Genomic DNA, 22,239 nt, shown 5'->3' with positions numbered 1-22,239 from the left:
AGGGTAGGGGGAACAGAGCCCCAGGTTGGTTCATAAACACACACAGAGCGTCCCACATTTCAGTCGTTGCTGACCTGGGTACTGAGGGTCTAACACCGCAGGGAGCCATTCTGAGCTCCGGATTACGGATGAGGAAACTGGAGCCCAGAGAGGGGCAGGGGTGTGGCGGGGGTCTCATGGGGATTTGGAGGGACTCCTAGGCTGCGCCTCTAGCTGGATGGGTGCTGTCTCAGTTTGGGGGGCACCTGCGGTCTGGGCAGCAGACTCCTACTTACAGGTGGCAGAGCCAATGCTCGGAAGGGTCCCAGAGTCAGCAGATCAGCAGATGAGCTGGTGTGGGACCGGTGTGCATGGTCCCAGTGCGTGGGCTTGTGTCCACGCACCCACTGGACCTCGGTTTCTTCATCTGTAAAATGGGGGTGAAACACCCTGGCCCTGCCATCCCGTTGGGCACTGGATGCTTGAAAAGCTCCCAGCACCACAGCCTCAGGAGAGACCCAGCCCGAGGGGTCTGGAACCCAGGTGGATAAGGTGAGGACCAGGAGGGAAGAGCCGTGAATGTCTCCTCCTCCGGGAAGTCCTCCTGGATGCCCCTACGTGGCTGGTCCCACATGGTGTGGTGTGGGGCTCTGATCTCCCACCTGCCCAGCTGTGCCCCCAGGCTGCAGACTCCCCAGGGCCTGCAGAGAAGATGCTTCAGTGCAAAGCACAGAGCGTCAACATCATCTGAAGAACCAGGACGATGGGGGTGGGTAGGTGGGTGGGTGGGGAGTCCCTGAGGGATCAGCGAGGGGCCAAGGGCACCGGTGGGGCAGGCATCCAGTCCGGAGGGCACAGCTGAGCCATGTGGTCTGTCCTGCAGTTGGGTAGGTGCTGGCCCCGGGACAGCTGGGCAGAGAGGGAGGGACCCGCAAGGAGGACAGTCAGGGCTGGTCCTGGGCAGACTGGCCGGGCAGTGGACCTGCTGAGACCAAGACACAGAAGAGAACAGGACACCCCCGGTGCGGTTGTCGGGAAGCTCTGTGACTTCCTCCCGCCAGTGGAGGCTGGGGAGGCCCCGAGGGGCAGGTGGTCAAGTGCAAACGGCGGGGCTAGGGTGGTGGGTAAGCCAGGGAGACAGCAGGGGCCCAGGCCCGGTAGCAGGGGAAGGCGGGGGCCATTTCCCCAGTCCCCCCACCGTGCCCCCTTCCTGCACCTGGGGGCGCCCTTCTGTTTGCTGACACTCAGCTGACTGGTCCCTGACCTCCCTGGCCCACAGCTGTCCTGGCTGCTGTCCAGGGGTCAGGGGTTGGGGGTGGCCTTGGCCCTGGGGTCAGGCAGATCCGGGTGGGACATTCCAGCTCCGTTTTTAAGGTGGCATGGGGTAGCCTTGGATTGGTCCCATTGCATCGCTCAGCCTCAGTTTTCTCCTCTGTGAATTGGGAACAGAGACCCCTCGGGCATGGGGTCGGCCCCAGTGTGTGGGAGGATGCGAGGGGTGACTGGTCCCATGGGGGTCTTCACCTCATTCAAGGGTCCCCCTCACACCTGCCTCCTGAGCTCCCCTGTCCGGGGCTAGGGGAGGGCTGCATCCGGGGGTGGGGGCACTGAGAGCCTCCCGAGGGGCTGAAGAATGGGAGGCGGTGAGGGCAGAGGGAGGAGTGTGAAGAGGCAGGGGGTGGGCAAAAGTGTGGGGTGTAAACCAGGACCTGAGGGTGGGACAGCCATCTCACAGGGCCGCCACCTCTGCTCAGGCATCAGAGGCCTCCAGGAAGCCGGGGCGGGCGCCCAGGGACATTTCCTGCTATTAATGGAGCTTAATCTAAACAGGCCCTAATATTTACCTCTAGGCGCCTCCGGCCTCTGAGGGTGCCGTACAGCGAGAGTGACGAGCCCCACCCGGGCAATGCCCTTCTTACCCTGTGCTTCCCGGGCCGTGTGTGAGGCAGGAACTGGGGGCCTGGGGGCTCAGGTTTGAGGCCCCTGCCGGATGCCCAGAGCCTGTTTCCCTGTCTGGGCAATGGGGTGACAGCCCAGGCTTACGGGGAAGTTCAGAAGGCGGACAGCTCAGCAGCTCTTGCCTGTAGCGGAGCCGTAGCCCCTCCCTCCGGATCATACCTGTGGGTGATCTGACTGGATGCTGCGGGCAGGCTGGCTGCCCTGCCCACGTCTATGTTCTCTCCCTGGGCAGGCGGAGTTGGGACCAGGCTGGGGCGACGACCCGTCACTCTGCCGGTCTGTGCCCCTAACCAGCTACTGTGCCCACCCACGGCCCACACCTTACCACCTGCATCCCCTCCAACCCTCGCCCTTCAGAAGCCCCTGTGCCTGCCCCCAGCAGTGATGGCAAAACCATGACTCCACCACCACAGACTTTCCCGTGGAGCCCACTGTCCCCAACCACAGGATAGTGAGCGAAGTTGGGTGGACGAGGGGGCCCCCACCTGGCTCAGTGCCCCACGGCGACCACTGCCCGCCAGCCAGGGCGCTGAGTCAAGGGCACGAAGGGAATAAACAGTTTTAATTCAGGACGAGGATTCCTCGTTAAGGAGAATGTTTACATCAGATATAAATACACAAGCCACCTCACGTCACTTGGGCTTTTCAAAAATCTGGGAAGGGAGGCCATGTGGAGGGGACTGCAGAAACTTCGCACTCTGGCCCCTGTGGGAAAAAGGACTGTCCCAGTCTGGCCTCTGGAGGCTCCTGGGCCTGTGTCCCCATGGAGGGAGTGGGGAGGAGCCAGCCGTCAGGAGGAGGAAGCAAGTGCCTGAGGAAGTTGTGGGGTCACGTGCGGTGAATCTCTTGCCCTCAGCCCCCTGTCCACCGGCTGCCAGGCTACAGAGAGGAGGGAGAGGAGCAGAGAGTGGGGAAAACTGAGGCCCACTTAGCGAGGGCTCTGCAAGGGGGCCATCAGACAGCTCTGGGGGGTGATGGAAGGCTCCCTTGGGCCCTGGCACCCTTTATCCCCACGGCTCTTCCAGTCCCTGAGGAACCCAGGCTGGATGGTGGGATTTCACATGTGGGATGAGGGGAGGGGGCTTGGCCACCCTGGATCTGGATCCCAGTTCTGCGCTGGGCTCTTACTTCATGAATGGTGGGGACTAACGAGACACTGGGTGTGAAGCAGGGCCAGACAGACCTGGGACCCAGCAGGCGCCCAGTCAGTGTGTGCCGAGACCCACGCTGGCCCACCTACCTGAGACCGGCCTCCTCCTTGAGGAAGGGATTGTTCCAGAAGCATTGCAACCCCTCCACCCCCAAGCACAGCAGTCAGCTCAAGTCAGCCACTCGCTCTTTAGTATAAATTAGAGTGAGAACCTGGGATAGAATCAGGGCTGCTGACCCTGGAGGAAAGCCCACAGGTGGTGCTGGGCTGGGACAAACACCTCACACTAACTTTCCCTCCTCTGCTGTGTGACGGCCCAGGTGCCGGCTTGCGGGCTGGGGAGAGACAAAGCTCTGTCAGAGCCTCCCCGCCTGAAAACCCACCATAAGTGCCACTCCCTGGGGTCAGCATCGCTGTCACCGTGGGCTTCTTGGCACAGACAACCCACTCCCGCACCCTCCTTTCCCGAGAGCCAGGCCCCTCCTCTGTTCCATGGAGCTCTGGGCCCCTCTCTGAGCTGGGAGGTGGGGGGAGGCTGCATACTGTGCCCGGCACCCAGTCAAGGCCAAGGATGGTGGTCCTGATGCTGACAACCACGCCCCTTGCTTCTTGAGCACCGGGCCCAGGAGGCAACCCTGGGTCCAGCTCCCCCACCACTTCACTGAGCAGGGCTTGGACTCCCCCGGGCTCCAGCATCTCCCACCTTGGCCACCCCACAAGGTCCTAGGGCCAAAGGAGCCACCCCCACTGGGCTCCAGCAGACAGTACTGGTCTTGCAGTACCTGGGTACTCTATGACCCTGGCAAGCTCCTTTCCCTCTTTGAGCCTCAGTTTCCTCGTCTGTAATATGGGGATATAAATGGCCTTTCTGCCTCCCATCCAGGCCTTGCACTAGGGCCCTGAACTCGGGGCCAGGATACTCTGCCTGGAGCCGCCGAGCATGTAGGACTATTATTTTCTTTGGCTGTACCGTGTGGCATGTGGGATCTTAGTTTCCTGACCACGGATCGAGCTCATGTCCCCTGCGGAGTCTTAACCACTGGACCACCAGGGAAGTCCCATGTAGGACACTTCTTTGCAGACAAAGGGCAAACATGGGGCCCAGATTCCATCTCACCAGTTTCAGTGGTGGTGGCCACGTGAGAGGGTGGAGCCTGGTGGCTAGAGGTGCCTGGGACGCCCAGAGCTCCTCTCTCACAACAGGCGCCCTCCCCCCATACAGCAGTCTAGAGAGGGCTCATGGGAGCTTGAACATTCGACTAGAAGGCATGCAGAGGCTATCCTGGAGTCCAGCTCAGAGGAGGCAACCAGAGGCCCAAGCCAGAGAAATGATCCCTCCCCAGGAAAGGCAGGGAAGCATGATGAGCCAGGTGAGAGTGAGAATGAAGGGTTCTGAGTGTGGGGAGACGGTGGCCTTAGGCCAGCAGGCCTGGGTTCCAGTCTCTGTGTCTTTGCCCTTGGTTTCTCATCCATAGGATGGGCTGTGAGCCTACTGCCCTCCTGGGCCAGCGGGCAGGGTCTTCCAAGATGGTTCCTATAGTGGAGGGCTTTGGGAAGATTTGAGTGGTCTCCATGGGGCAGGCAAGGGGATGTTGGAGGAGGTGGGGCTGAGCTGTGATTGGCCATCTCCCACTCATGGCACCTGTATGTGCCACTCAGCCTCCCCCTCATGGCTGGTGGGTGGAAAACAGTCTCCCCTTTGTAGGGTAGTGTCTGGTTTGAGTGTCAGCCCAGGTAGCACAGTACTCACAGCAAAGCACCCCACGGTGTCAGGCTGTCTTCCTGTGTGATTTATGGATGCCTCAAATGGAGGCCCTGCAGACGTGAACCCTTCACGTCCGCTCACATAACATTTGTGTCCTCTAACACTTCCTTTCTGTTCCTGTTCTTCTCTCTTTGTGGGGGAGGGAGAAAAAGGGGGAGGGGTGGGGAGGGAACCCCTTCAGGTTATCTTTTTAACCCTCTTTGAAATTCCCAGTATCTAAAACATCTTTGTCCATGTTTCTCAGGGACCCCTTCTAGAGGTTGAATGGTCCAAGTGAGAAGCAGCTCCTGGCTACCCCTCTGAGTTTTCAATGGACACAATATTTACCTTAGGGATGGCAAATTATCAGCATTCAGATCACCACATCCTATCTAGAGCCCATGGCAGACATTGCTAATCAATCACAGCACAGTGGCCTTAGACACTTCCTCCACGCAGTGCACTGGGCAGCCATCACCAATTGATCAGGTGAACCCAATTTGCCATCCGAGTAGAGCCGATATCTGTGCTGTCCCCGACCTGGCGTGTCCAGTCCAGCCCTGACCTTTGGCCCCCTTGCAAAGTCCTACCAACTAAGCCTCAGGCCCGTTAGCCAGGGCCTGCGTGAGGGCTCGAGGTCTGGCGCCGAGGATGTGACGGTGAGCCGAGTTCTTGGAGCTCTTGCGCGTGCTGACCACGTTGCAGCCGTTGGGCTCGCACCCCGCTCCATGCTGGTGGAAGAGGCCACGGACGGTGGTCTGGAAGCTGCTGGTGACGAAGCAGTAGACGATGGGGTCCATGCAGCTGTTGAGGCTGCTGAGGGTCACTGCCACATGATAGACCACGAGGCTGGTGTGGTGCGGCACGTCGGGCCACAGCGCCACAGCCACCTGGCGGGCATGGAAGGGCGTGAAGCAGACGAGGAAGATGACGAGCACGGTGAGCAGCAGCTGCATGGCCCGCATGCGGCGCTGGCGGCCCTGGCGCAGCAGGCCCGGCCGTGACAGCGCACACATGATGCGGCCGGTGAATACGCTAATGACCAGCAGTGGCAGCAGGAACTCCAGGACGGTCAGTGCAAAGACGCGGCAGCAGGGCCCGCCGGTGGCCGTCACGCCCAGCACGGACAGGGTCACGGCGCCGGCGGCCAGCCACACGAAGGCGCACACGGCTCTGGCGCAGGCAGGCTGGCGCCAGCGGCGGCCACCATCGGGCTGCACGATGGCCAGGTAGCGGTCCACGCAGATGCAGGTGAGGAAGAGGATGGAGCAGTGCATGTTGAGGAAGTAGCCAAAGACGTGCGGGAGGGCGCAGCGCAGGCAGCCGCGGGTGCCGTAGAAGACAGCAAAGCGCGTGGGCAGGGACAGGCCCACCAGCAGGTCAGTCACCACCAGGTTGATGGTGTAGATGACCGACGGCGTCCTGGCCTGGGTGCGGCAGCCGAAGACGTACAGCGCCAGCCCGTTGAGCACCAGGCCCACCAGGAAGATGACGCCATGCACGGCCATCAGCGCCAGCCACAGGCCTGGGAAGGCGGCGTGCAGCTCCCCGTCCAGCACAGCGAACAGGTGGAACAGGGGCATCTCCGGCATGCTGACATTGGTCCACGCTGCCGCTGCCGCTGTGGCATTGGGGGCAGCCACGGCCGAGGGCCCTGCGGAAGACGCGGAGGGCATGACAGCAGCCAGCGCACGCCCGGGGCCTGGAAGGAAGGAGACCGGGTTACCCTGGGGTTATTGGAGCCCTGCCCCGAGGCTGGACCTCACCTGGCTCGTCTGCCCACCCAGCACCCCAACATTCCCACCTTTGTGCCTCTGCCTGGCCTGGCCCTGGCACTTGCCAGCGTGCAGCTCCAGCAGAATGCCAGTGCTGTGCACCTGCTGCTTGCTGTAATGGGAGGCGAAAAGCCTCGCAAGACTGTCACCGGGACTGAAAGATGACAAAGGCGACTGGTGTGGCACAGGTAAGATGACGGGCCAAGTGTGTGGTGTTTGAGCCTGGGCTCCAATTCCAGTTGCTTCCTCGCTCGCTGTGCAACCTCAGGCAAGTCGCTTAACCTCTCTGTGCCTCACGTCCTAATCTAGATCATCGGGACTACAGAGCTGCTGGGAGGATTAACTGAGCACAGCAGTGCTCAGCGCACCATTAGCTGGTGCCAAATGCACCACGGTTCTGCTAGGACAGATCCGTGCCCTCGGCCACCCCAGCCCACAGCTCCCGCACCCACGCGACACAGCCCCTGTCCTCCAGGCCACCCATCTGTTCTCACCTCCTGCAAGGCTGGCACCAGGTCAATGCCCTGGGTGAAGGTCCTCATAAGGGAGGCTGGGATTGGGGAGCTGGGAGCCAGCTGGGAGCCAGCCCCCTGGCCACCCCAGTTTCTCCCCGGCCCTGAGAGGTGGCCACCTTTGCTGTCTTGGAGGCCCACGTGGGGTGGCTCACTGGGGCTCGAGCCTGGAGCCAGGTCCCAGCAGCGGCAGCACAGCAGATGTGAGTTAAATAAACACTGTGCTCCCTGCCTGGTCCAGGCCTGGTGGCCCAGACACTGCGGTGGGGGCAGGCTGGGGTGGGGCCGCCCACCCTGTTTCTGTTCCTGCTGAGCTGTTTAACTTGCTGAGGCTTATCCCTTTGTTTATAAACGAAGGGTTAACAGGCTCCCATCCCCGCCCTGGGCCAGGCTGATCCTCCAAATAAGGACATTTCTGTCTTTTTCAGGAGAAAGGAGAAGGCTTTGGGGAGAAGCAGGGAGGAGGTGAGGGCACATGGGACACCCCAGGCATAGTGTGCCCTCCCCCACCCGCGAGGGGAGGGAAGACCCCTCCCCCTTCCTGGCGACCAAGGGAAGTGAGGCGTCTGCTGTGAAGGGCCTCACGCTGCCCACTCCCCTGGACGGCTACTGCACATCCTCGAGCAACAGGCTCCTTCTGGCAGTTTCCACCCAGCGGAAGTCGTGCCCGCTGGGGGACTGGGGACCGAATGCCAGCCTGGAAGGGGTGGGCACAGCAGGGGACCTCTTGCTAGCTGAGGCTCAGGTCCCAACCTGGCCGGGAGGGAGCCCCTGGCAGGGCAGGCAGCCGCCCCCGTCCTCCAGCTCAGAGAGGGCGGCATCGGCTGAGCCTCTGTCTCCGGGACGCCGGCCCTGAGCGTCTGCTAACTCTCAAGGCTGCCGGGAGGAGTCGGATGCTGCCCAAGACTGTGTCCGGCCCCTCTGGCCACCTCCAGCGCAAGTGGGCCCGGGCCTCAGCTCACGGGGTCCTCTGGGAGGGCTGTCCTCTGCCCGGTGTCCCCAGCCCCTAACACACAGGGTCTTTGGATGTGTTTGTCCAACGGCAGCTCAGGGAGACAGCGTGCGAGAGTGATGTCCGGGGTGGGGAGAGACCTGTGGGCGTGAGGGCCTGGGGAGCAGCGAGGGGAGGTGATGAGGCTAGGCTGTGGGGCTGGCATCTTGGTGCCTCAGGGCTGTGGGCTTCGTCCTCGGGCAGCGTGGACCCCTGCAGTCCCCCAGGAAGGAGAGGGATGCCTCCCAACGTGTCCCTGCTCTACTGTGGAAAACACGACGCCTCGGCAAACCCCCAGGAGGAAGGGCCCGGGAGACAGGAGCTGGCCCCAGACACACGCAAACAGGGTTTCGAATTTCCTTTCGCGCGCCTTTTGGTTTTCCAATGTGTCTGCATGAGGTCTGCATCCATGTGACAGTCAGAGACAAATAATAAACACCACAGAAGGTTTCCTCTGGCATTGAGTCCCATCCCAGGGACAGCCTCACACGCTGGCCAGCACCTCGCTGAAGGGGCCGGCGGTGTGGGCCAGGGCTGCACGCCTGGAGCTCCAGAGCAGGGGTAAGCGCGGGACACCCCAGAGGCCGGGCAGGTGAGGACGGAGGACGTCAGCCAAGCGCACCATGATTCTCAGCTCCGAGAGTCTGAGCCTGATCTGGTCCCCGCCCTGGGCGCCGCCGCTCACACACTGAGGTCAGTCCCGGAACACGACGAACCTTGGCATCTGTCACGCCAGCCGAGCTCAGATCGCGGCCACAGCCCGGGCCCTCCCATCCCCCCGCTTTCTACACCACCATCTCTTCCCCTTTGCTCTCTGCTGAGTCTGGCTGTCTCTGTCTGTATGATAAGACCCCCGCCACCCCAACCTGCTTATGCCGGCCCCAGCACACCCTCACCTCTCACGGTGATAACACACTGACCTGATTGTCACTGGCCGCTCTCTGGGGGCATCTACTCACGATCCCTTTTGTTTCGCAAGATGAGGAGCTCAAACCGTGAGACCCTGGGCCCTGTGGAGGTGGGCTTGCTGATGGCCTCGGGGATCCACAGTCCAGGGCGCTCGGCTCTCTGGGGCCGGGGAGGCACTGGGCTGGGAGTGTCTGGACTGAGCTGCCTCCACCCCACATGGCCTCAGGGCAGACACTCCTTCACTGGGCCTCGGTTTCCCCCGTGGTCTCCACCGCCTCAGCTCTTGGTCCTCCTTGAGGCTCCACGGGATGGACCGCTCCACCCCCTGAATCTGCTTTGGTCAAGCGCGAGGGCTGCCGCGGGCCCCCCCGAGCCCTGAGCAGAGCGCCCCCCTTCCATGCTCTCAGCACTAGCCCTGCCCTCCGTGGTCCCGCCGGTCCTCCGGTCTGGGGCTGACTCGCCCTCGCGTCCACCATGTCCGCTTCTCCCTCTGTCCACACCCAGGACCCCATACCCCCATCTGCCGGCCCGGGCTGGGCCTGTCCACACTCCCGTGGGAAGATGGGGCTCAGTGTGGTGTGGGATGTCACAGCTGGTGATGGCTGGGGGTGGTGGGCATTGCGGGGAGCACTTGACCAGTAAGAGTAACCAGTGGAGGTGCGCGCTGGGGGCTGGCCCCCGCTCATGAGGGGTCACCCAGGTGTTGACTAACCTCTCTGAGCCTCAGCGTCCCTGCCTGCAAAGTGACGTAACAACAGCACCTTCTTTCTGCAGTTTCTGAGCGGGTTCATGGCATCGGTTCCCTTGCAGATCCAGGCACTGGTGATGGTAACTCCTTACCCACCTGGCTCCTGGCCTCCTCCACTCACTCAGAGGAAACTGAGGCTCTGGAAGGGACAGGCCAGGGCTCAAACCTGGGTCTGCCTAGTGCGAGCCCACAGCTGGGTCCTTGGGCCTGAGGGAGGGCGGGCACCCAGGCAACGGTCCCCTCCTCTAGCAGGTGCACGGTGGGCACCCACTGCCCACCTGCCTTCCACCCTGCTCCACTCTAAATGTAGCCTGGAATGAGGGGAAAGGAGAGAAGCCTCTGCTCTTCTGTGGGGATAGCCTGACGCTGGCCCTCACACCCAGGCTGAGTGGGGAGGCACAGACCTGGCCCTTGGATGGGCCCCAGGTGGTGAGCAAGCAGAAGCGTCCCAGACATCTGGGCTCGAGCCCAGCCCTGCCGCTCCCTCGACCCTGGACCTTGGCCAGTCAGTGAGCCTTCTTCTCCTCATCTGCTAGATGGGGTCACTAGTGCTTTCCACAGCCTGAGGAAGCCAGTCTGAGGGTGGAGGCATGGCCCTGTCCCCTCCTCGTTCCTGGCAGGTGCCCTAGTCCTGGCTGAGGTGCAGCGAAGCCTGCAGCTGGGGTCAGCTGGCTGGATCCCAGTGGGCAGGGGCCACGTCCTCGTAGTGCCTAGCACCGTGCCGGGCTCAAGGTCTGGAAACTGCCTCAGGGCAACTGACCCAGGCTGGGAGCCTTCACACATCTACCAGCCACTACCCTGGCCTGCTCCGCCCACCCATGCTCAGGCCCTTCCCTGGGCAAGGCGGAGGGCACGCGGACCTGCTCTCTGGGGGCTCAGGGTCAGAGGAAGAGACACACAGTGGGTTGGGGGGACTGGAGCATAGCCACTAAGAGTCTCGACTCTGGCCTGGATGCCCCACCCAAAGCCTGGCTCCATCTCAGAACCGGCTTGTGACCTTAAAGTCTCTGAGCCTCAGTTTCCTCAACTGTAAAGTGGGCAGAATTGGGATCCCTCTCTGAGGCTGTACCGACACATTGTCAACACGTGGCCCTGGAAGGGTCCTGAGAGGATTTCAGCTGGTGAGGGGATGGGAGATGGGCCGAGTATAAACTAAGGTGAGGGTTAGGGAAGGGAGGTGCCCTGTGGAGAACGGCAGCAGGAGGACGGCAGGGCGGGCAGGCAGGCCTTGCAGAGTGGACGCTGCACAGCCCCAGGCCCCAAGGGCGAGTGCTGGTCCTGGGTGGACTGAACAGCTGGAGTGCAGCTGTGCGGGTGGGGCCCAGGGCTTCAGGCCCCTGGGGGCCTCCCTCCTCCTGCACCTCTCTTCCTTCCTTTTTCCCCTCCCGCCCATCTCAGAGGAAACTAGGGTCTTGGGAGGAAGGGTCAGGAATTCCTCCACTGCCCAGGCTGCCCAGGTCTCAGTCTCCCCATCTACGCAATGGGCAGGTGGCTCTGAGGGTACTTCCAGCTCGGAAGCACTTCAAGGCTTGAACATGCCTGCACCTTTGGGAACGTCTTGGCTGCAAGACTGCTCTGGAGGGCTCTTTCAGGGAGCAGGGCAGAGGGATGGTCGTGGGATCCCGGCGGCTTGGGGACTGGGGCGAGATGCAGGCCCAGTGCTTCCCAGGTTAGGAGGAGCCCTTGGGACCCGTGGGCAGGAGGTCTCAGCCTCCCTCCACCATGTGTGGGATAAAGTCCTTCAGTGGCTTGGCGCTGCTCAGCTCCTAGCCTTAGACATGGGCTCCTGTAACACGGAACCCCAGGCTACAGTGCTTGGTCACAGGTGGCCTCATGACCCCAGCCCAGCCAGTCGCTACCGGCCCTGGGACTTTTGCTGGCAGCTCTCTTCCCTGGGGTTGCCACTCTAGCTGGTTATGAGACTCAAGCTGCTGATGGCCGTATTCCTCTAGAGGAAACCCACCAGGAGGAGAGACTAAGTCCTGACAGGATGGTTCAAGCGCCTGGATCCAGCCCTTCCTGAAGCCAGTCGTCTGGGACTTGGTTATCTCCCCCTTCGGCTTAAGTTACTTTGGAGTTTCTGTCACTTGTGACTAAAATAATTCTGACGATACCCTCTTATTCACCTGTCAGCTTTCTTCAGTTCGGATGCCGCTTCCTTCAGAGAGCCCCCCTGATTGCTTCCGGTAGATCTGCTGCCCCTTCTGGGCCCTCACTGTACCCGAGGCTCTGTCGTTGCCTGGCCACGTGTCCAGTTTCCCCACCAGCCTGTGAATTTTTGGAGGAGTGGCCTGCGCATTCACATTCCGTATATGTCAAGTGGGTGAGTGAATGAACGTGCAAAAGCTCAGCTTGTGGGGCATCCCCGGCGGCGCAGCGGTTAAGAGTCCGCCTGCCAGTGCAGGGGACACGGGTTCGAGCCCTGGCCCGGGAAGATCCCACATGCTGTGGAGCAAATAAACCCGTGTGCCACAACTACTGAGCCTGCGCTCTAGAGCCTGCGAGCCACAAATACTGAGCCCACGTGCCACAACTACTGAAGCCCGTGTGCCTAGAGCCCGTGCTCCACAACAAGAGAAGCCACCCCAGTGGGAAGCCTGTGCACCGCAACGAAGAGTAGCCCCCGCTCGCCACAACTAGAGAAAGCCTGCGCACAGCAACAAAGACCCAACACAGCGGAAAAAAAAAAAAAGCTCAGCTTGCACTCCTCCGAGGACGGGGAACTCACTACCTACCAGGTTAGCCCACTGTAATGCAAAACTCTCTGAAAATAAGAAAGGTCTTTCTATATTGTAGCATAAATTAACTTTCTCTGACCCAAGCCTACAGCCTCTGGCCTCCCTAGAAATACGTCTGCTTTCTCTGCCCCCTACCCATGGGGCCCTGGCGAGAGACATCTGGATTCCTCCTATCATCGTGGAGGGGGCACAATCCATGTTTTATCAACGAGGATGCAGGATGCAGAGACAGGGAGCTTCAGCAACTAGCCTGGGGTCCCCCAGCTGGGCCCTGGGGCTTCTGGCCATAGGTAACCTTGTGGGCCTCCCTCCCATTGCCCCACCTGACCTTGGAGTGAGGGTTCTGACCCTGCAGGGGTTCTCGCTGAGCCTCAGTCTCCACTTGTGTGGAGTGGGGCTGGCACAGCTGTATTATACTGCTCCTCCGGGATGCTGCGGGCCTCAGCTGATTCAGAGCACCTGGTGCAGGTGTGGAGAGGTGCCGGAGAGTGCGGTGGGAGTGCACTGCTGCCACCTGGTGCCTGGTAAGGGGGGCACGTCTCCCCTTGCCCCCCCAGATCTGCAGACCTGGAGCTCCAAGACCCTCTAGGGGAGGCATGTGGGGGGTGAAGGATGTCTTCCCCCCCCAATATGCTCTCCTCACAGGCATCTGGTCACAACCAGGCTTCGGAGCTGGGATTGCTGGGCAGGGGTCCTCCCCGGGAAAAGCCTCAGGTTCTGAGCAAGGCTAGGGGAGCCCCCTCCCCAGTCTCCTCGCGCCCCAACTGAATGACGACGCCCCAGGCACCCTCCAACCTCCGTGCCTTTGCCCAAGCTGCTTCTCGTCCCGCACTGCAGTATTCCTGCCCGCTTTCAGGGCTTCCTCTTGACCTCAGCTCCTCAGGAAGCCTTGTCTTTCCACCATGGTTGGCCCAGTACCTCTCCCGGATGCTCCTGCCCCAGCACCGTCCAGCCCAGCACCGTCCCACGGTGCCTCCCCGTTGGACCGTGAGCACCTCGGGGTGGGCCTGGCGGCTTCGGGGCTGGGGCAGTGCTCCTGTCTGCTCCTCCAGCACACCCAGAACAGCCGGGCGCAGAGCAGCACCCATCTTTCTCTTTGGCTGAGTGAACCGCTGAGCGAGCCCAGCAGGGCCTGCAGGGCGAGGCCCGTTTCTCACCCAGGCATCCGGTGCCCTCCCCGCCTGGCCCAGCCCCTCTACAGCCCACCCAGTGTCCCAGGGCCCCCGCCCTCGGCTCCACCCTCACTACCCACCGGTCTTTCCAGCTGAGCAGGTTTAACACCTCCTCCAGGAAACCCACCCGGTCACCCTGACCATCGTCGGGGGTCCCTCGGTCCCCATTGTCCTCCCCCTCCCCCTCCCCTTGGTGCTCAGCAGAGGTGTTTGGTTCAAGTCTCAGAGCCTCAGTTCCTTCACCTGTGATGCTGCGATTGCTATTTGTTGAATGGACAAGTGAGCAAACCAACAAGTGAAATCGGCAGGACAGTTGGGGGTATTGGGTGGCCAAACGGCCGCAGGTGCCCCCCCAAAGAAGGTGTATAATGACAACAGCAGCAGTGCTAGAGACCCCTGTTTTCCCACCTGAACGGAGGCCTGCCTGGGCCCGCCTGCCCATTTTGGGGAGAGGCCCGGGTCACACCGGGTGCTCAGTGCAGGACTTCTCAGAGCCTTTGTGAAGCTCTCAAACCCGGGGAATGAGCATCTTTCCCCAAGTCACTTGACCCTGTCCCCTCCTGGGCTCCCTCTCCATCCAGCCTGAGGGCCGCACCAGCTCCCCACTGAACACCGATGGGGGATCATGCCCCGCTGCCTCCACCTACAGCTTTCGGGTCCTTGTGTGCCCAGAGACACAGGCCAGGACCCAGAGGCTCAGGGTGCCAGCACCTGCCCACAGGCTGCGAGGGGGACCCGGGCCACACTGACCTCCCCTCCTCGGCAGGTGGGGGGTGCATCCTGACCTCTCCTTGGCTTCTCTTGAAACCACCTTGCTATCCCTGTGTGTCCTCTGTGTCCGCCCAGCTGCCTAGCAGACCCCAAGCCCGCAGCCTGGCTGCCTCCTGTCCTGCCGTGTACAGGACCGGGGCAGCCAGGGGGCCTGGCCTCAGCCCCGGGCAACAGGTACCTGCCTGGAAGTGTGGCCCGAGATCCCATGTTCTGCTTGCATCGGGAGCCGGGAGGGACAGGCATGGAGGACAGGCCCAGCCTTTTTCCTGACCAAGGTGCCTGGAGCGTCTGCTGTGAACCAGCCGCCATGCCAGACACTCTGCGTCCACACGGCAGTCGTGGGTTTTATAGACAAGGAAGTGGAGGTCCAGAAGGGGGAGTGGCAGGCCCTAGGACACACAGCGTGAAATTGACGGAGCCGGGACTCAAACCTAGGTCCACTGGCTCCTGGCCCAGGCAGGGGTGGGACCAGGGAGGGGTGAGCATCTCTGGCCCTGGGGTTTGTGGGCAATCAGATTCTGGGTACACAGCGTACCTGCATGTGCCTGTGCCCCTGTTGGGGTGACCCTCACAGCCTTCCAAGGCCAAAATAGCCATTATCGGGGGACCATCTGCCTGATTATTTTCCTGATTATTCGTGGTTCCATGGCATCTGCTTTAGAACATTGCCTGCTGTTTTTGGCTAGTCTGAGTCTCTGCTTGTTCCATCCAGGGACAGCTGGGCCCTTACTGAGGCCCCCAAGGGGGCCGGTCTGGCCCGTGGTCACCCAGCAGGTCCCAGGTGGCACCAGCTGGCATCAAGCTCCCCATCCTGGCCAGGGCGCCCTCCACCCAGCTCAGGGAGAGGGGTCACTCGTGGGTGTGGGTGGAGTGCCGGGCACCTGGGCTCCCCTTCCACCGTCTGAGAGCCCTTGCTGAGATCTGGGCTCTGATGGAAATGCAGGCTCCTCTGGGAGGGGCCGCCTCAGGCGTCGCCGCACCTGGGGGTCCTGCCGGGGGTCAGACAGCCCTCCCTGCCACCCTGGCTCATCCCTCACCTCGTCCTGATGGTTGCAGCTGCTGCAGCACCTGACCGTTTCCCTGACCCAGCCTCCCCAGGGGCACAGGTCATGGATCTGCGGCTGCCCCTGCCAGGTCTCTGCCCGTTCCCTCGGCCCGGCATGTCACTTCTGCCTGCGTCACCTGCTGAAGGCCCCCAGCACCAACAGTGCCCACGCCCACAGTCCTCCCTGGGCGCCTGGACACCCCTCCACTGGGGCAGAGCCCTAATCCCACACTTCATAGCTTGCATCCGAGATGACCCCTCCCAGGGTCTCATGACCCCTCCCAAGATGCCCCACATTGGTGCTGCCTGTGAGGAAACTGAGGTACAGAGAGGTTAAGTGGCCTGTCTGGGGTCACCCAGCTGGGGGCGGAGGAGCTGGGATTTGAACCCTGCTCTGTGGACCCTCCTGCCTGTACCATGCCAGTGAAAGTTTACCACGTCCCACCGTACAGGGGAGGACTCAGAGGTCCAGGGCACGCAGCCCAGTGGCAAGGTCAGAGGAACAATGAGGACCCCATATGCTTTGGCGGCAGCAGACCTGGCCTTGAGGCCGGTGCTGGGGGCACAGAGGGTCTCAGGCAGATCTGGCTCTAGCTTGTGGAGCTCGCAGTCAGGGGCAGGGTGGGGGGAGAGGGCTAGAAAGTGGCTGGGGGGACCACTTTGGCCGCTCAGGAGCAGGAGGGGCCTCAGGAGGACCTGGGGGAACAGTGCTCCAGGCAGTGGGACGAGCACAGCAAGTGCAAAGGTCCTGAGGTGGGAACTGGCTTCTGTGTTCAGAGCACCGTGAGGGGTCTGAGGGGCAGCCTGGGTGTGGTGATAGCCAGCAGGGCAGAGCAGGGTTGGGGTCCACCAGTGCTCTTCAGGCCCGAGGGCTGCCTCCTCTGGGAGGCCCTCCCGGATCACCCAGCTCCCCGCACACCTTCACCTCCACCTGCTTTTTTTGCCTTGCAGCCCTCCCACCACCTGACAGCTTCGTATTTATTTGTTTCTTGTTTTTCCCCTACTGGACTGGCAGTGCCGTGAGGGCCAAGGCCTGGGCTGTGGCTAAATGAACAAATGAATGATTTGGAGAGCCCCCTCTGGCCTCTTCAAGCCTTAGTTTCCTCACCTATAAAGTGGGTGTGCTGAGACCCACCTCATCACATCAGGTTACCGCAGGACAAAAGGAGACCAGCCCGCAGGCTCCCAGGAGGTGCCCAGGAAACGTCCAATCCCCTCCCCCACACGCCAGGGCTGTAGAAGCAGCAGACTTTGCTTTTTCTGAGGCTCAGAGACACGCAGCAACTTGTCCATGGCCACACAGCCATGAGGGGAGGTGGTGCCCTGGTAACCCTCTGGCTGGGAGCGACCATAGGTTGGCAGAAGAATATGGGGGCCACTGGTAGGGCCAGCCGCCTGTCCGAGGGCTGTGAGCTGCTGCCACCATGCCTCCAGTCCCTTCCGTTCCCAGTCCTGCCCCAGGACGCACAGCTGCTCCTCGTCTGCCCTGCCCAGCACCCTGGCCACAGGCCAGTTCCCAACTGGCCGTCCCCCCCTCGGGACCCTGTTCCTGCTGCCTTCTCAGGGCCGGCACCACCAGAGAGCCAGGCGGGGGCAGTGCCAGCCGCGAGGTCTACGTAGGGGGCTGGGTGGGCCCTGGGCCTCAGTTTCTCCAACCCTACAAGGGTGGGGAAGGGCCGGGCTGGGGCCTAGGACCTGAGCTGTGGGATGTCAGGAGGCGTGCCCTGGTCGGAGCCTGTCCCCACAAATCCCTCACCCCCTGGCCCTGCCCCAGCCTGGGGGATGGTGGTGGCCAAGGTCCCAGAGCTCAAGTGCCTCTCGGGTACCGCAACCCTTTCCCTGACCTCTGGGGCCGCCCAGACGGGGAAATCGAGGCACCCAGCAGATGACCAGTGAGAGTGCTGAATGAATGAAGGAAGGAAGGAAGTCCAGAGGAGGGGGCTTGGGAGCCCTGCAGCACAGGTGGGGCTGGGCACAGCAGGGATGTCCCCGCGAGCCCTGGGGAGCTCTCCCTCCCCTATCCCTCACTTGGCCTGGTCAGCTGTAGCTGCCCTCATCCTCGCCCTCAGTTTTCCCATCTGTACAATGGCTCCCTGCAGGGTGGGACCGCAAAGCCACATTTGGGCTCTGAGTTCTCTCCAGCCCGGGTCTTTCTCTGCCCCTGCCCCCTGCCTGCCTGCCTGCCTGCCTGCACGGGGCGTGAGGACCCCGGCACCCACCATCTCATCTCAGAGAGGGGAGGCCCGGCCGGCCCGAGGGGGACTCACCTCACCTTCGCCCGCGTGGAGAGGAGACGGCCGCGGCTGTGGCTCTGTGGGCCACTTACTGCAGCTTCCCTACGGACCTCGCCTTCCTGGGGGCTGACGTCAGGCCCGCGCTCGGGGCTCCTTTTGGGCAAAGGCAGCGGGGGCGGGGTGGGGCGGGGCGGGCGTCTTCCCCGCCCCCGCCGGCCCCCTGAGGAGCGTGGTTCAGGGCCCTGGGGGAGGGAGCCTGGGGCAGCGGAGTCCACAGGCCCGGCCAGGCAGAGGAGGAAACTGAGGCACGGAGGGCAGAGCCGAAGCTGCACCACCCAGGAAGGGGAAGGGGTACAGCGGCTCCAGCCTGGCTCTCTGTCCCCCACAGTGTCCTCTCTGGGAAGGCTCCCTGGGCCTGGAGAGCTCAGCTGGCACTCACGTGTGCTCTAGGAGCTGGGGACACACGCAGATCGGTTTTCTGCCTGGGAGGGGACAAAGGCATCCCGGGCTGCCTCTGGCCATCCTGGCTGCCCCATGCAGGTCTGGGTTGCCGCGCTGCTCTCCAGTTCCGTTTGCCTGTTCTGGCCCTGGGGTGTCTGTGCCCGTGACCAAGGTCTCGAACGTGTGTTGTCTGGGTCTCTGCGTCCACTCGTGTGTGTCCCTGGGGCAGATGTGGCCTCACAGGGGCACACGCATGCCTGACGCCGTGCACCGGCCTGGCGCCACGTGTGACCCAGCATAACCTCTGTGAGTGCTGGTGGCTCTGTGGGAACACGTAGCGGCTGAGAGGGACATCCCTCCCCAGACAGACACCCTGACCAGGGTGGTGGCTTGTGGCCAGGCTGGGGGGTCAGGGTTTTGGGGTCGAGGTCAGGCAGGGCTCAGGGCCAAGTCTGTGACATGCCGCTTCCTGCGCCTGAGTGCCACCTCTGCTCTCCTGTCTCTGTGCTCCTGCCCACTCATGCGGTTGAACCACGCTAGACCCCTCGACGAAGCACCTACTGGCCTGGGGCTGGGCACTGAGGACACAGGCCAGAGACAGGCCCCTGGCCGCCACGCTCTGAGTCTGGTGGGGGACACGGCTTCAGTGCACCAGCGAGAGGGAGCGGGGTGCCGCAGGGCACTGGCCAGGAGGGCAGCACAGCCGGGCAGAGGCAGGGGTGACAGGAGGTAGGCAGCCTTGGTGGGCTGAGGGAGGGGAGGTCCTCGGGCAGCGGGAACTGCATGCCAGGGTCCCCGTGAGTGGAAGGCAGGAATGAGCAGGGCACTTCCACACGGAGTTATAGCTGCCCCTGTGGGGACCAGAATGGGACACTTGACCCGAGGGCAGTGGGGAGCCATTGAAGATTCTGGGGGAGGGTGGTCCTTGCAGCAACCTCGCTGCCCCCCTCAACGGGCTCCCTACTAATGCAGGGCTGAGCCCACAGGCTGCCGTTGTCTCCTTAGAACGCTGTCGTATCTGTCCCAGAAGGGGAAACTGAGGCCCAGAGTGGTGCAGGAGCCCCTGGCCCATCCAGGTCCCTGACCCGGGCTGGCACTGGCTCCTGTCTGGCAAGGCAGGGGCAGCCAGGGTCTTGCTGGGGGAGTGTGGATCCAGCGTTGTTTGTGTGCGGGGCAGGGGTAGGGGCAGACTGGAGGCAGCCAAGACGTGGGAGGTGCCGGAGGGCTGAGCCGTCTGAGGGTCAGGTTTTATGAGCTGGAGGCAGCCCGCGGCCGCTGAGTCACTGGCAGGGCCTGCCAGGCCTCGTACTCTCTCTGAGGGCCGCGGGGCTCTGGGCTGGCACAGGAAGGCTGGTTCCCAAAGAAACCTCGGGGAGGTTCTCTGGAACGCAGCAGATGCCGTGTACTGCCGGGGAGCACCTCTCACTCTAGGGCGCTCTTCTCTGTAGGACCGAGGGGGTCTGGGGTGGGTGCCGGAGCCCACAAGGCTCGGGGTGACCAACCCCAACAGCGGAGACAGGGGCACCGGGACAGTCTCAGCCTTGTCACGTCCACAGGCTGGGTCGGGCCGGGCTGTCTGTGTCTGGGGTCAGGGGTCAGATGTTGGCTGGCTCAGGGGTCAGACCCCTTCTGGTGGGTCTGACGCGAGCAGTTTGGGGTGGGGCTGCCCCTCCTGGAGCCAGCCTGGCAGAGAGCCCGCTGAGCTGCAGAAGCCCCCCACGCTCACGGCGGGGCTGTGAGGCTCCACAGTCGTGTCTCGGGACGCCCCTCCCCTGCGGCCCGCCACCCTGAGGGACTAAGCCACAGAAGCCACAGAGCAGCCCGGGGGGCCGAGGGCAGGCGGGGGACACGCGGCAACAGCCAGGCCGCTGCTCTCACCACCCTGGTGCCTGCAGCGCCAGACCTCATCCATCCTCCCTCATCCCGGTGCTACCGGGGGATGTAAACAGCGCTGGGACCCAGGCCACACAGTCTGCCCCGGGTGAGGTGGGGCGAGGGGCGCTGCGGGGGAGGGGACGCAGGCCAGCTGGGTGGTGGGGGAAGACTCGCCCCCAGAAGGGGTGATCCCGGCAAGACAGGTGGTAGCGGGGCTGGGTGGGTGGCTCAATGGCCATGCACCCCCTCCTGTGCTCTGGACTCCCTGGAAGGGCCCGGCAGCCACAGGGGAGGCCCGGGTAGGCTGTCGGGGTACCATGTGAGTGTGTTGTGTGTCTGGGTTGGGGGGCCCTTGGGCAGCCCTGTGTTCGAGACCGGTTGGACCCCTCGCTCGTGTGCTCTGACCCTCAGCGTCTCCCCATAAAGTGGGGACAGCGTGGCCGGTGAAAGGCCCCAGGCCAAGTCCCTCTCCTCTCAGGAAGCACCGAGTCCTGCCACTGCACGTGGGACGTTTCACAGGAACGCTCATCCCCAGCAGATGTGGGGAAACGGGCCGCAGGTGGGGACTCACCCTAGGTGCACAGCCGCCGGTGGGAGAGCTGGAGAAACTGGGCCGGCTCTCTGGAGGGTGAATGAGGCTGAGGTGGGGCACAGATGCCCACCCTTCCCCCACCCCTGTGTCCTTAAATGCACGGAGCTCGTTTGGGCGGGCCAGCTAGAGCTGAAACGTGCATTGTGGGGAAATGCCCAGGGCACTGAGGATGGGCCTGGAGCACAGTTATGGTGGGAGCTTGCTCTGAAGCTCGCGGGACCACCACCCCTGGGCTTTGTCTCCTCAGTTCCCTGAGCCACTCTTCCAGGTCTCATTTGTTACCCAGAAGCCCCTCAGAGCTCATCTTGTGCCACCTTCAACTTTTACAGGCGGAGAATTTGAGGCCCAGAGACGGACAGAGACCTGCTTAAAGCCACACAGCAAATGGATCGCTGCAGAGGCTGGCGGGAACCAGGCCTGGGCTTCCTAACTTTTGGGCTGCCTGAGTGACCGGAGCAGGGTTGTTTAATCATTCGTTCAACGCAGCGTCTGGGACTGTGAGAGCAGCCGTCCTCATGGGTCTGCTGAGACTGTGGACCTGACCCTGGGTGAGCCCAGGGTGAGATGGAGGGGGGCTTTTGGTGCTGCTGAAGGGGGGCCTGGGGACTTGGCAGAGGTCCCGAGGCCCCACGGAGTGAGGGGAGGGGCCCCTGTGGGAATGGCAGGGAGGTACGGGGGCGGGGCTGGGCTCATCCCTGAGGAAGTCGAGGGAAGCCCTAGGTCTTTGAAGGGTGGGTCCAACCCAGGAGGGCTTGCAGGAGGAGGAGGCCTTGTCAGCAGCCTTTGCAGGCCTGGAGGAGCCATGGTTCCAGGCAGCAGGTCTCAGGGAAAGAAAGTCAGAGAATCATTCACAGAGGGAACTGTGGCCCCAGCAGGGTCTCACCCTGAGCTCTTGCTCTACCCCCCGCCAGGGGCTGTTTCAGGGCTTCCATGTGCATCACCTCATTTTCACAACAGCCCTGAAAGGCAGGTGCAGTTATGATCCCACTTTACAGATGTGGGGATTGCCGCCCAGAGCTAGGCCACTGACCAAGTCCCCAGCCGGAGAGGAGCTGGCTGACCTCTCAACCCCACAGCACATTTTCTGCACATCCCAGCCCTGAAATACAAGTGTCCACTTTCATCCCATCCCTACGGCACACACAGACCCTGAGGCCAGCCCTGCTCCGGCCCTTACATGCTTTTATATGCACTTGTGTGTATGCACACGTATGCATGCATGACACACACAGATGCATGCACACAGACCAACACACACACCCCTACACACTGCGATGCACACACACACATACCTGCATGTATACACACGGGCACAAGATGCACACTCACGTACACTCCCGCACACACACGGACGTGCACGCACACGCATGACACACGCCTCTCCCCAGCTTCCTGGTTAGCGTCAAGTCCTCTTGGGAGGCGTGTGTGCAACCCCCTCGCATGTATCCCGGCTGGGCTGTGGCGGCCGGAGGAGGAATTTCCAAACAGGAAGAGCTCGCTTGGTGGCACCGTCTTCCCTGTGTCAGACATCCCAGCCTGGCCTGGCTGAGGGACAGGAGCCTGTCACCGCTCCCACCGGCCCTCCCGGGATTCGCACCGGCTCT

General features: G+C 62.6%; 1 protein-coding gene across 2 annotated transcripts; it reads right to left on the bottom strand.

Moving 5' to 3' along the window:
- Positions 1-2,482: 2,482 nt before the first annotated feature.
- GPR20 (G protein-coupled receptor 20) lies at positions 2,483-17,869 on the bottom strand. 2 transcript variants are annotated; one of them, XM_067712769.1, is made up of 2 exons: positions 17,761-17,869; positions 2,483-6,534 (listed from the first exon to the last, which is right to left on the bottom strand). In XM_067712769.1, the coding sequence occupies exon 2, from the start codon at positions 6,506-6,508 to the stop codon at positions 5,426-5,428; it is 1,083 nt and encodes a 360-aa protein (XP_067568870.1). In that variant the 5' UTR covers positions 6,509-6,534; positions 17,761-17,869; the 3' UTR covers positions 2,483-5,425. The 2 variants fall into 2 exon arrangements, with proteins under 2 accessions (XP_067568870.1, XP_067568871.1); XM_067712770.1 differs by having other exon boundaries at positions 17,766-17,848.
- Between the last annotated feature and the right edge of the window lie 4,370 nt (positions 17,870-22,239).

The sequence above is a fragment of the Pseudorca crassidens genome, chromosome 17 (assembly GCF_039906515.1).
Source record: "Pseudorca crassidens isolate mPseCra1 chromosome 17, mPseCra1.hap1, whole genome shotgun sequence".
NCBI lineage: Eukaryota > Metazoa > Chordata > Mammalia > Artiodactyla > Delphinidae > Pseudorca > Pseudorca crassidens.
Note: the sequence above shows the minus strand (reverse complement) of the source record. Positions and strands in the feature narration are given on the sequence as shown.

What these genes read in the sequence shown, in the direction of transcription:
- GPR20 (XM_067712769.1), bottom strand. Translation starts at nt 6,508, where the DNA reads ATGCCCTCCGCGTCTTCCGCAGGGCCCTCGGCCGTGGCTGCCCCCAAT.